General features: G+C 61.8%; 2 protein-coding genes across 6 annotated transcripts in view; both read right to left on the reverse strand.

The window, feature by feature from the left end:
- Positions 1-366: 366 nt before the first annotated feature.
- On the reverse strand, positions 367-7,556 carry LOC117284333. Of its 3 annotated transcripts, none has more exons than XR_004515401.1 (3): positions 3,210-6,559; positions 1,915-2,754; positions 367-961 (listed from the first exon to the last, which is right to left on the reverse strand). XR_004515401.1 is itself a non-coding variant. In XM_033759118.1 (3 exons), exon 3 carries the CDS (start codon positions 2,032-2,034, stop codon positions 1,099-1,101), a length of 936 nt encoding a protein of 311 aa, XP_033615009.1. In that variant the 5' UTR covers positions 2,035-2,754; positions 3,210-6,267; positions 6,567-7,556; the 3' UTR covers positions 367-1,098. The 3 variants fall into 3 exon arrangements, 2 of the variants coding, with proteins under 2 accessions (XP_033615009.1, XP_033615008.1); XM_033759118.1 differs by adding an exon at positions 6,567-7,556 and having other exon boundaries at positions 367-2,754; positions 3,210-6,267; XM_033759117.1 differs by having other exon boundaries at positions 367-2,754.
- Positions 7,557-8,132: 576 nt separating this feature from the next.
- The window catches only part of Tmem250 (transmembrane protein 250), a 4,269-nt gene continuing 1,259 nt past the window's right edge, over positions 8,133-11,142 (reverse strand). The window contains exons 1-2 of one of the 3 annotated variants that reach the window (XM_010608882.2): positions 10,630-11,127; positions 8,133-10,187 (exon numbers count right to left, since the gene is read on the reverse strand). In XM_010608882.2, coding sequence (XP_010607184.1) covers positions 9,640-10,107 — 468 coding nt within the window. In that variant the 5' untranslated portion in view covers positions 10,108-10,187; positions 10,630-11,127 and the 3' untranslated portion in view covers positions 8,133-9,639. Of the gene's footprint in view, positions 10,188-10,629; positions 11,128-11,142 lie in introns of those variants that run through there. The other 2 variants (XM_010608883.2, XM_010608881.2) reach the window with 2 other exon arrangements.

Genomic DNA, 11,142 nt, shown 5'->3' on the forward strand with positions numbered 1-11,142 from the left:
GAGAAAGCCATGCCAATGCCCCGGCACAGCTGAGCCCTTGCCTCTTCCCGGGGTGAGCAGGGCCCAGGGGCACAGAGCCAGCCTGGCACCCCTTCCCCCATGCCTGCCTTAGAGCCAGACCCTGCCCACCAGGGCTTCCGTCCTCACTGGGGAGACAGACCCAATAGAAACACACCAAAAGGGCCAGGGACTTAACTCAGTGGCGCCACATCTGCCTCACAAGCTCAAGGTCCGAGTTCGCTCCCCGGTACCAAAAAAAAAAAAGAAAAAGAAACACACCGAAGTTTGGCGTGGTGGCACATGCTGTCATCCCAGCCCAGGCAACTTAGTGACTTAGCAAGACCCTGTCTCAAAATTTTAAAAATAATTTTAAAAAGGGGCCGAGTGTGGCAGAGCCCCCTGACTGAAGTCAGAACAGGCTGGAACATGCAGCAGGCACCCCCCCATAATTGGCCACAGTGTATTGGGAGCCGAATTGAAGCCTACGTGACCCCCAGCAGCAGCTGTGAGGGACACCTAAATCCCAGTCTGTGCAGCTGCAGGGCTCCTAAGTGAGGTAACTGCAGCCGGGATTCTACGGCTCCAGACCACACTCCACTCCTGCAAGCGGCCATCCCTCAGAGCTTACCGATTAACAACAGACCACGTTTGGTCTGTTCTGCTCTGTCTGCAAGAATGCCTTGCCCCCCTTTTGTAAGCCTGCCTGTGCCGGCTGATGTCACTGGATGCCACACATATCTGCCGACCCTGCTTCACTCCTGCTGTCGTAGTCAGTGAATCCGGTAGGCCTGGCTGCTTGGGGTCCTCATCACATGCCTTACGTGGTCCATCCAGGTTCCTCATTTTGCTGTGAATCTTTATGTCTTCTTTTCACCATGCATCGAAGGTCTTGCAGGAGAGAGAGACTCTAAGCTGGGGTCCTCGACAGCTGGCGATGTAGCTCAGTGCCTAGGTTTGATACCTAGGAAGAAAAAACAGGAATTAGGCCGGCAGTGTGTGATATGCAGCCAGCACAGCAGCGGGGTGGGGAAGAGAGAAGACAGCCTGGGAGCCAGGACTCGATGGGGACCTGGAGAAACGGCAGGACTGCGGGGAGGGTCAGTGGTGCCATGGTGGTGAAAACCAGCACTGCAGTTGCTCAAGGAGCGCGGAATCAGCGCGCGGCCAGAATCCCACTCGAGTGTGCACTGGCGGACTCGGTGCAGGGCCGGAAGCCACTGCACACACAGCGTCACAGCCACAGGCCCAGCAGGCAAGGCAGGAATAGTGCACACATGGTGTGGCCATCCACACGGCAGTGTCAGCAGGGCACCTGCTCCAGGGAGGCTGGCCGGGTTCGGGACAGTGGCTATGGACGCTGCCCACCCAAGCCCAACAGCAGCCAGATCTGTGCAGGCGGACAGTAGAAGCCGGGTCAGCGTTTCTGGAGACGAGTATCCTTCGGGAAAGGCCAAGGGCTGTGGGTCTGGGTGGGGATGGCCGTGCTGCAGGGGGTGCGGACTCCATGCTGCAGGACTGTGTGCCTGGAGGTGGCCACACAGATGCAAGAGGTGTGAACTTTCGCCACCACCCAAGGCCTGTGCAGCCTGGAGTGAGGCACGGGCACCAGGCCCTGGGGACACCTCGTGAGGACAACAGGTCACAGGTCCTAGCGTTGCTTCCTGGGTCCCACAGGGTGGAGGTGGCAGTGAGGGGACCCAGAGTAGGGCTGGCAGCTGGCCCTCCAGGGAGGAAGGGGGACAGGAGGCTGCTCCCCAAGTCTTGAGAGTAAACAGCCCAGCTGGACAGGCTGGGAGTGGACGACAGGGGCCATCTTGACGTTGAGTGAGGTTCCCAGGGGCCCAGCATCACCCCTCCCAAAGCCCAGGCTAGTCCACACTCCTCCCAGTACCTTCTGCACCCCGAGGTTCCCACCTTAGCCGCCGCCTCCCTCGCCTGTGGGCTCCAGCGCCTGGTGCACAGAGCTGTTGGGAGCAGAGCTCCTTTCCCCACTGGCCACGGAGTCAGAACCCACATGTTCTTCACAGGCCCCATGCCACCCGACACACTAGTGCTACGGGCACTTTGGGCTCCCACTAGCCATCAGCTACGGGCAGGAAATGGTCTGTGCCACCCACTGGCTTCTGCCGACATGGGAATAAGGCCCAGGAGCACCCTCAGGTCCCGTCAGGACCAGGTCCCAGGAGGAAACGAGGCCTATGGTTGGTGAGGGTATTGTGGGGCTGAAGACTTTCCTCAGGGCACGGCAGGGTGGACGAGGGACACCAGTCATCCAGGGTGGCTAGGAGCAGCAGGACGACACAGACACGACGGGACGTGCAGGCCGACCCCGACCTCTGGCTGCCCCTGCCCTGCCACGGAGGCGGCCCCCGCCAGGCAGCTTCTCCGCCCTGTCTGGGGCTCAGGGGCAGATGACACCCCAGGCACATCAGCAGGAAGAGATACCAGGCAGTGGGGGGCCGGGAGGAGCCCACGCATCCCGCATGACCTGCGGCTGGTGGGTGAAGGGCAGCAGACACACCAGGGCCACGGCTGCCACCTCTTGGCAGTGGTGTGGGCCAGGCAGCCTCCACTCCAACCTCTGCCTGGATGCCAGGTCAGGGCCACTGTCCCACCTGTCCCCCGAGGTATTACCTGGAAGGAGCTGGTCCTCCATGCTCACCCCGAAAGACTGAACTTCTGCGGGGTGTGAGCAGGTACACCCCGCACAGTGCCAGGGAGGCCAAGAGGCGTCTTCCTGTGTTTTACACACAGCTGCGGACAGATGGGCATCAGGGATACTGCTGAACCCATGCACCACTGTGCTTCCCAAGCCCAGGGCAGAGCCTTCATCTTTATAATGCTTCACCCCCCAAGGACCAGGGCGGGTGGTCCACTGGGTCGGTTTCTGCCCATCCGCTCGAGTGGGCGCCCGGTAACTGTACTGCCCAGGTGTCAAGGGGACCCTGGCAGCTCAGGAGCTGGAAGCCTGCAGGTGCTGGCAAGGACCCAGAGCCCCCACCACCCACTGTGGCTTGCAGACCAGCCAGGCAGCGGGCCACCCCTCAGTGTGGGCCCATGAGGATGCAGTGAGGCTGCCACCTGGGGCCTCCAGAGGCCTCCGTCAGCTGGAGCTGAGGGGGTGCTGCCACAGCTCAGCCTGGGCCCCAGATCCGTCATGGGCAGAAGACCCCCTGGCCCTGGTCCCGGAGGGTGACGGGCGCACTTACGGGCTGCAGCCATCCCGCAGTGTGGCCATCTGTGCCCTCCACACCAGGTGAGCCATGATCCCTTTCGCTGAAGAAAACTGGGTGAGTATTTTGGTTTCCTGTGAGCAGCTGCAGGACTTCCCTGGGCCCGGGAATTAGGGCAGCACCGATTTGGTCTCTGCACGCCTCCCCTCAGCTCAAATTGGATGCTCTCATCTTCTCCCTCTTTTGTCCTAAATTTCCCTCCACCGCTCAGTGCAGCTGTGCAGCAGCTGCCACTGCCTCCTCCCAAGAAGGCCTGCCATGACTCACCTCCTCCCAGGGGGACAGCAGGGCCGGGCTGTGTCCTGCCCAGGTGGGCGAGGCGAGGGGACAGAGGCGCCCTTGGCAGGAACTCACTCCCCCAACAGTGCTCTGCGCGAGGGAGCAGCTGGGGGCCCCAGGGGGAGACAGAAGGGTTCCGGGGCAAGTGCTGGTGGCACTGGGGTTCCAAACCCAGTAAAGGGTGAGCTGCATGCCAGACCCTGGGGTCCAGGGGACAGCATCCTCGGTGCCAGCCCCTCGGCGGGACACTGCCCATGGGATGCACCGGAGGGACAGCAGCTCCACCTGCTACCAGCCGAGGGCTGCTACTACCCAAGGGTTCAGCCAGTGCTGCAGGGAGGAAAGGAGGTGCTGGGAGCCTCCCCAGTCCCCACACCGGGGTCCCCCACTGTCCTCTCTGCAGCTCTGCCTGGGCTGCAGGTGCAGACACCTCCTTTCTCTCTACGGAGTCAGACTGGCCCTGCCAAGCACCGAGCCCGAGGAGGGAGGGGAGGCACTGCCGACTCTTAAGGTCACCTTGCACCTTGCTTTAAGGAAGGGTGCCCCCCCAAGTTTTCTCAACCCCCGCCCTTGCTCAGAGAACACTGAGAGGGAGCCCCTGAGGCAGAGGGCAGGGGGCCAGGATGGGAACCGAGACAGTGGGCAGCATGCAGCCGCACACACAGTGGGGCGGCGAGGGTGAACCCGGCCACAGCCCCCGAATCACACCCCAAGTGGCAGCTCATGCAGGGCCAACTCAGGACTGCACACACTGAGGGAGATAATGGTGTTCATTAGGACGCCTGGTGCATTAGGAGCCAGGAAACACACAAATAATTCATGTGCCATGATGTCATGGTGCCGTCGCCAGTAACAGATCGCACAACACCTGGACTCACATCACATCAGGCCCCTCCTGGGCCAGCAGGCAGGGTGGCACAGAGACCCCGGGGCAGTTTCTCAGGAGGACCGTCCACTCACTTGGGGGTCTGCAGAGCAGCTGGCCTGGGAGCACAGAGGGTGTCAGGCCCTGGAGGCAGAGCATTGCCCACGGCCACCTAGCAACCAGACTCTGCCCAGCTGGGCTGAGTGCTGGTCTCATCACCAAGTCTTGAAGACCAGGCCTGGGTGCCAGACTCAGAAGGGCAGAGGTTACCCTTCACGCATCCACTGCAAAATCAGAACCGGAACCTCTTCTGGGTCCGCTGTGAGAGCCCACCCCTGGCCCTGGACTGAAGGCCAGCTGTCCCTGGTGAGGGGCAAGCCCCAGCTGGAGTGCCACGGGTGCCACCACACAGGCCATGCTGGGCCGAGACCATCCCCCGCCACTCCCTGGCAGGTCCAGCATCTCCCAGGGCCATGCCTGCAGCCAGGGCTTTATCGATCTGTGTATGAATATTCATGCCGCATTCAGCAGGACTGCATTAATATTCTGAGAAAGCAGAAAGAACACGTCCTCATTTGAGGAACAAGCCTCGATTCGCAGCTGATGGCCAATACCCTTGCCGGGCCCCGAGCCGGGGGCTGCCCCAGCCCTCCGACCCTTGCCACAGCAGCCTCCTGATCCTGCCCTCCACGCCACACTGTGGTGCCGCCCCTCTCCTTCCTGGAGTCCCTCTTCTCCTCTATTTTTCCTACAGGGCTCCCCACAGCTATGGGGACGTCCAGGGTCCTGTCTTGTCTCATGCAGCTGCCAGCAGAGCTGAGCCTGCCTGTCCCCATTTCCTCCCCACCCCTGTGTCCAGGTAGAATCAACCCAACCCGCGGGCAGGCCACAGAAAGCCCTGGGGGAGTCAGGGTATTGGTCGCCCCTGGGCCAGCGAGTGGACACAGTGGAGCCCACCCTCACACCTTCAGCCCCCAACTCTGGTCAGGATGGCAGGTAGCCACAGCTGGCCTGGCCAGAGATGGGCACAGGCATGACTCCAGCCGGCCTGGGCTCCAGGAGACTCTAGCTGCTTAGGGAGCCCGGGCAGCCTCACCTGCCCCGGGTAGGACGGCCACCCGCCCTCGGGCACAGTGCGGGGCACGAGCCTTGAGCCACACTGCCCTGCAAGGCCCCATGTGACACAGCTGCCAGCAGCTGGGCTCACTGCCCAGCCGGTGGGGGAGGGGCATGGCCGAGTGCTGAATCAGCTGCTCCTCTGACCGCTGGCAGGGATGCTGCTGGGGGTGCTGCTCCCCCTTTTGGGAACTGTGGGAGCTGCGCCAGGCTGCTGGGGATTTCTGGAAAGTGGGTCTGCAGTGCTCCCGCTGGTAACGCCGCTTCCTGGAGCGGTGTGGGGCCAGGGTGGGGCGGGGGTCCTCCATGGGTGGGCTGGGCAGAGAGGGACCCTGCTCACAAACAAGATCAAAAGGGAGCGGAGAAGAGCGGGCGCCTGGCGGTGCCGCGGCCATTCCCTGCTGCAAAGCCCTGAGTCAGCACTCACGAAGGCGCGGGGTGGAGGGGCGCTCCCTCCTTCTGCCGGCAGACGGCTCCCAAGGTCGGAGAGCCCGGCACTGCTGCAGACCTACCTGCTGTCCTTCCCGGTGGGCTGTCCAGGCCTCCCCTCCCCCAGCCCTCACCCTTGGCCACCTTCCGCCGTCATCACACTGGAAGGTCACGGCCATGTCTGTCTGAGTGTGCCTGCATCTGGCCGCTCCATACAGGGGCACTGGGTCTGTCTCTGGAGCCACCTGTCCCCTCAGTGCCTGCGAACGGCGGGTGGCCTCTCCACTGCAAACTCATCACCAGCCTTCACCCAACGCGTTCCTAGGTCCTGGGTGCAGGCATGCCCTGCATGGCGCAGTGGAGGGAAGGAGAGTTGGCTCTACTTGGCACCACTCCCTGCCGGGCTCCGGGCTGCATGCTCCTGCCTGGGCTCCCATCCCTCCTGCTCTGCCCTGGGGGGGCCCCCAGCCCCCTCTGACTCCTGCCCGACAACTCCCCCACCTCGGCCCTTCCTGCCCTCCATGAAGCCAGTGAGTGTCCAGCTCAGCTCCCTGCCTCAGCTGCCAGGGCTGCCCAGGCCGTCCCTGGGGTCCTCCTCCCTCCCTTCCCACCATGCACTGGGCAGCTGGCAGCCCCAAACCTACCCTCCCTGCCTTGCTCGCACAGCTTGGCCCTGGAAGTCACCCCTGCCGTCTCCCATGCCTCTTCCTATTTTGTGGGCGGCCTGGCTGCTGGGGTGGGGACAGCTGAGCGAACAGCTGCTGGGTCAGGGTCCACGCTGTCTCCCGAGGCTGCTCCCTGCAGAGTGGCTGCATGGGGACCTCAGTGCTCCTGTCTACTCCTCTCTGTCCCCACACAGGCCTCCAGAAGGCTCCACTCCCTTCTTTCACAGGTCCTTGAGGGCATATCATCATCTACATGGGCACTGGAGTGATGTGCCCTGGCCCCCAGGAAGCAGCCTCACCTAGCTCCCCTCCCAGTGCAGCACTGCCGCTGCTGAGGTCCCTGGGTCACCCCAACCTCCAGCACTGCCCCGCAGCGTCAGTCTCTGGGAAAGGGTCTGGGTCCACCTCCAGGCAGCCCTGGTGCAGCTTCTCCAGTCATGTGGCCCCCAGGGAGAAGTGCCCGTCAGCCAGGGTGAGCTTCCAGTTATGCAGGGGAGTGCGGTAGCCCTGTTGGGAGTGAAGCACAGCTGCTCCCCGGCCCGAGACCCAGGATGGCACCCCTGCCACCCCAAGGCCACATCGTGCCACCCTTGTGAAAGTCCAGCCACAGGTGGTGCCTTGCCTGGGACCCTGGTCACTCTGGGCCTGGTTGGACAAAGCCACTGCTCAGCATCAGCACAGAGGTGGCCAGACACGAAGTGAGCCACAGCCCACTGGGCACCAGGCAGCCTGAAGGCAGAGGGCCTGGGTCTCATCTCCAGCACTGTAAACAACATGAACGACAGAGAGTACTCCAGACCCTCAGAAAGTGAGGCAGGCCCAGCGGAGCTCTGGGAATGTGGGCATCCCCCGGGGCACAGCCACCACCAGCCACACTGGTCTGCACACGAGCTGGGCAAGGACCACCCCAGAGTGCAAGCAGCACGCACCAGCCTTGGCCCCAGCCCCTCCCTGGCCGCCCAGGAGCAGAAGGTGCAGGAGGAAACTTTTCAGCAGAATCATCTAGAGGACTGGGGGTGAAGCCTGCAGCACAGCCTAGCACAGGGCAGCCTGGGCTCCCTGGCACCACACCCACACACCAACAGGAAACAAACAAGCCCAGCAGCAACGGCCAGGCGGCTCTGAGACAGTCAGGGTTTCTCTTCAGTGACTTTCTGGCCACAGGGGCAGAAATGATCACCTGTTTTGTCACTGAGGTCTTTGTCAGCAAATGAGAAGGGGCTCTGCCCTGCACAGGAGCAAAGGGGGCCTTGCTGGAGGGCGCTGGACACACAGGTGCTGCCGCTGGCTCCCAGTGCTCCCTGGTTCTCCTCGCCTCCACGAGTCCCCATCATCCTGACACAAGGGTAGCAAAGCTGACAGTCCTGGTCCTGGTCCCCGCAAGGCCTCCTCCCCTCAGCGGGGCGACTGCCCATGGGACTCCCCCGATGTGGCCATTGGCTGCTTTTAAGAAATACCCCAATTTTGCAGAGAAAAATGGTTTCTGTTGCCTTTTTGGTTTGTGACTGTATTGTCAGACAAATAAAGACTGTGAGCTGTAAATAATCACTTGATCGACATGTTAAAAAAATAGGTTTAATGCAGGAGTTTCATCTCGTAAAGAATTGAACAGGCACTCAGGACACAGGCAGCAGGGTGTGCAGCATGACAAGGTCCTATCCACACCCAAGGTGGCCCAGCCAGATCCCTCCCCACTGGCCCCACACAAGGGGGCTCTGGCAGCGCTGAGTAACCAGTCAACTAACACAAAACAAAGCTGCTTTGAGGAAAGAGCAGGAGTTAGTGCAAAAGATTCTCGGCAGCGAGAAGTGGGTCCTCCCGGGAGTGCCCCACCTGTCCCCTGGGGGAAACTACACAGGCACTCTGGGGCAGAGCCCTCCCGTCAGGAGGCCAAGCTCAAAGCTAGCTGGAAACAGGAGCACTTTTCAGCCAGTAGGCCTTGCTGTCCCACCTGGTTGGCAATTTTCTAAGTTTCTCTTCAGTGGATGAATCTGTCCCGATTCCCTGGCTCTGGTCTGCCTGGCAGGCAGGGTCAAAGGGACATGATCCGTGCCTAGGTATGGGGAAAACTATTCGAGGTAAAGCAAAGGCTGGCCAACTAGTCATTCTCCCACTGGCCTCATCCCCACTCTGGCGCTATGAACCAGAGCCCCTCACCAGTAAGCTGTGCTGGCCGCCACAGCACCATAACCTCATCCTCCTGGGGCTGGAGCAAGGGGTCCCTACCCAGGATGCTGTAGCAGTGGACAGAGGCCAGCAGCCCTCCCAGATGCCTGCTGCATGCGGCACCTGGAAGGCACCTTCAGAATGCCCAGAATTTCCGGGGCAGGCCTGTCTGAACCTGACATCCCTCTAGGCAGCCAGGTCTAACCCTGGATGCTCTCACAGAGACCCCAGAACTGCCCCAGGAGTTAGGAAGAGGCACTCCTTGGAAGCCCGCATTTTCAGCCATTCACAGCACAGGCTCAACTCCTTGAGATCTGCCCCAGGTGAAGGCAACAGAGCTGCTTGCATGCGGTTGGCACCTGGCTACCTCCCCTGCTTGGGCTGGCCCTGCAGCAAACTGCAGCAGCTCTGAGACACAGCCTGGGATTCAGGACCCACACAGCCCCCTTGGGGTGACAGACAAAGGAGGGTGTCTGTGGCTGGGCCAGAACGCACGCGGCAGTGTGGTGTCACTAGTGGAGCCTGACCATCCCTGAGGCTGTGGTTGAGACCAGGGGCGCACAGGAAGGGGGTGTGCCATGAAGAAACCTCTCCAGATCTGTTCCTGTACCCACTCCCTGTCCACCGGTCTCAGAGCACAGGTAGGACAGAGGAGCCACCCCGCAGGACAACTGAACAAGCACGGTGGGCAGGAGGCCCCAGAGCATCAGCGGGGAGCGGTCGGAGGGTGGGATGGACACACGGATGGTGTAGTCTCAGTCCTTTCGGCTTCTGAATGGGAACGTGTGACGCCAGCCTGACTGCCGATGGGGCAGACACCCAGCCCCACGCCAATGGAACTGTGTCTGGACACAGCTGAGCAAGCCTGGCACCGGCCTGCGGCCCCTCACATGTCCACAAAGACCATGAAGCACCAGCCGAGGCCCCCGACCAGCAGCAGAGTCACGTGGATGCCACGGATGAGCAGCTCGTTCATGAGGTGGAAGTCCACGCGCCGGCGGCCCAGCAGCAGGAGCAGCACAGACAGCTTCAGCTGGAAGCGCAGTAGCACACGAAGGCCCAGGTACTGCAGGCAGAAGAGCACCGCCAGCGCGCCCCAGAGTCCCGCAGTGAACAGGCTGCAGCTGAAGTACAGCAGGAAGCGGATGAAACCGTACAGCCAGCGCGTCTTCACGTACACATCGAAGTTGTTGTACTTGGTACGCACCAGGTGGGAGGCACGCACAGGCCCACAGGCGGCATGCAGGCAGGTGGTGTGCGGGCCATGGAAGGAGCGCACCCGCCGAGGGATGGGTATCACCGGCATCGGACCCAGCGGCAGCAGCGGCGCCAGCTCACAGTGGCTGTGCAGCATCCAGGCGACGGTGAGCCTAGGTGTCGTGGGCACCTAGGCCTGGGAGATGACAGCTGGGGCTTGGGGTAGGTGGCAGCCTGCTGGGAGGGGTAAGGAGAGGACCCGGTCAGTCCCAGGGTATCACAAGGCAACCTTCCCCGTGAAATCAGGCAGGGTCAGGAGGCTCCAGAGGATGCTTCCAGGGGACCCACAGAGTGAAAACCCCAAGTACCTACTCTAGCCACGCTGCCACAGGAGGAGGCAGCTGGGACAGGGGGCCCAGCAGCCCGGGCAGGCCCCCTGGGGGTAGTCAAGGCCCAAACCAACTAGGATGAGAGAAGTGCTGGGGCATCAGCAACCTCTCCTTTCAGTTTTGACTATGCCCATTACTGTCCTGGATGCCGCGTTTTATCCAGGGACAATAGTGCTTGATGGGCATCCACAGAGAAGCAGGACTGAGAGGAGTGACAGGTACTTTCGCAGTCACCTGCTGGGTCTGAATTCTGGTGCTGCCATTTCCTAGGCATGACCTTGGGCAGTTACCTGGCCCCCTCCCCGACGGCTCCTGCTCTGCACTCCCGAGTCTGCCTCAATGGGGGACACCCACTGGGGTGCCCTGGCAAGGAACTGGGCTAGGTGTCAGGGACAGTCCGTTTGCCACGGGACGGCAGCCCTCCAGACTCAAGCCACAGAGAAACAGCACGTAGCATCTGTTTTCACCCGGTGAGTGCCATTTCCAGCTGGCCAGTGATGTATGGATGGAAAAAAAAGGGAGTGTTCAGGATTAATAAGATTGAAGGAAAGTTAGTAACAGTATGGGGGAGGGGACGTGGCCAAGCGCTCTGGCCTTCAGGACTTCAGTCCAGTTCCCCCTCCCGACGGAGGTCTGAGCAAAAGGCCGTTCGACAAGGTGGTAGCGTGGGCCGAGCCCGCGGTCCGTGCCACGGAGACACCTAACGCCCTCATCCCGGCGCAACGCGAGCGCCTGGCAGCAGTAGACGCCGGGCAGCTGGGGTCGCCCGGTGGGTGCTGCTCCAGCATGGGGACAGGTACCCA

The sequence above is a fragment of the Fukomys damarensis genome, unplaced genomic scaffold, assembly GCF_012274545.1.
Source record: "Fukomys damarensis isolate Sample0158 unplaced genomic scaffold, DMR_v1.0_HiC HiC_scaffold_36, whole genome shotgun sequence".
In the NCBI taxonomy this organism is placed as follows: Eukaryota; Metazoa; Chordata; class Mammalia; order Rodentia; family Bathyergidae; genus Fukomys; species Fukomys damarensis.

Coding starts and splice junctions, on each gene's coding strand:
- LOC117284333 (XM_033759118.1), bottom strand. CDS start 2,034: ATGGGGCCTGTGAAGAACATGTGGGTTCTGACTCCGTGGCCAGTGGGG.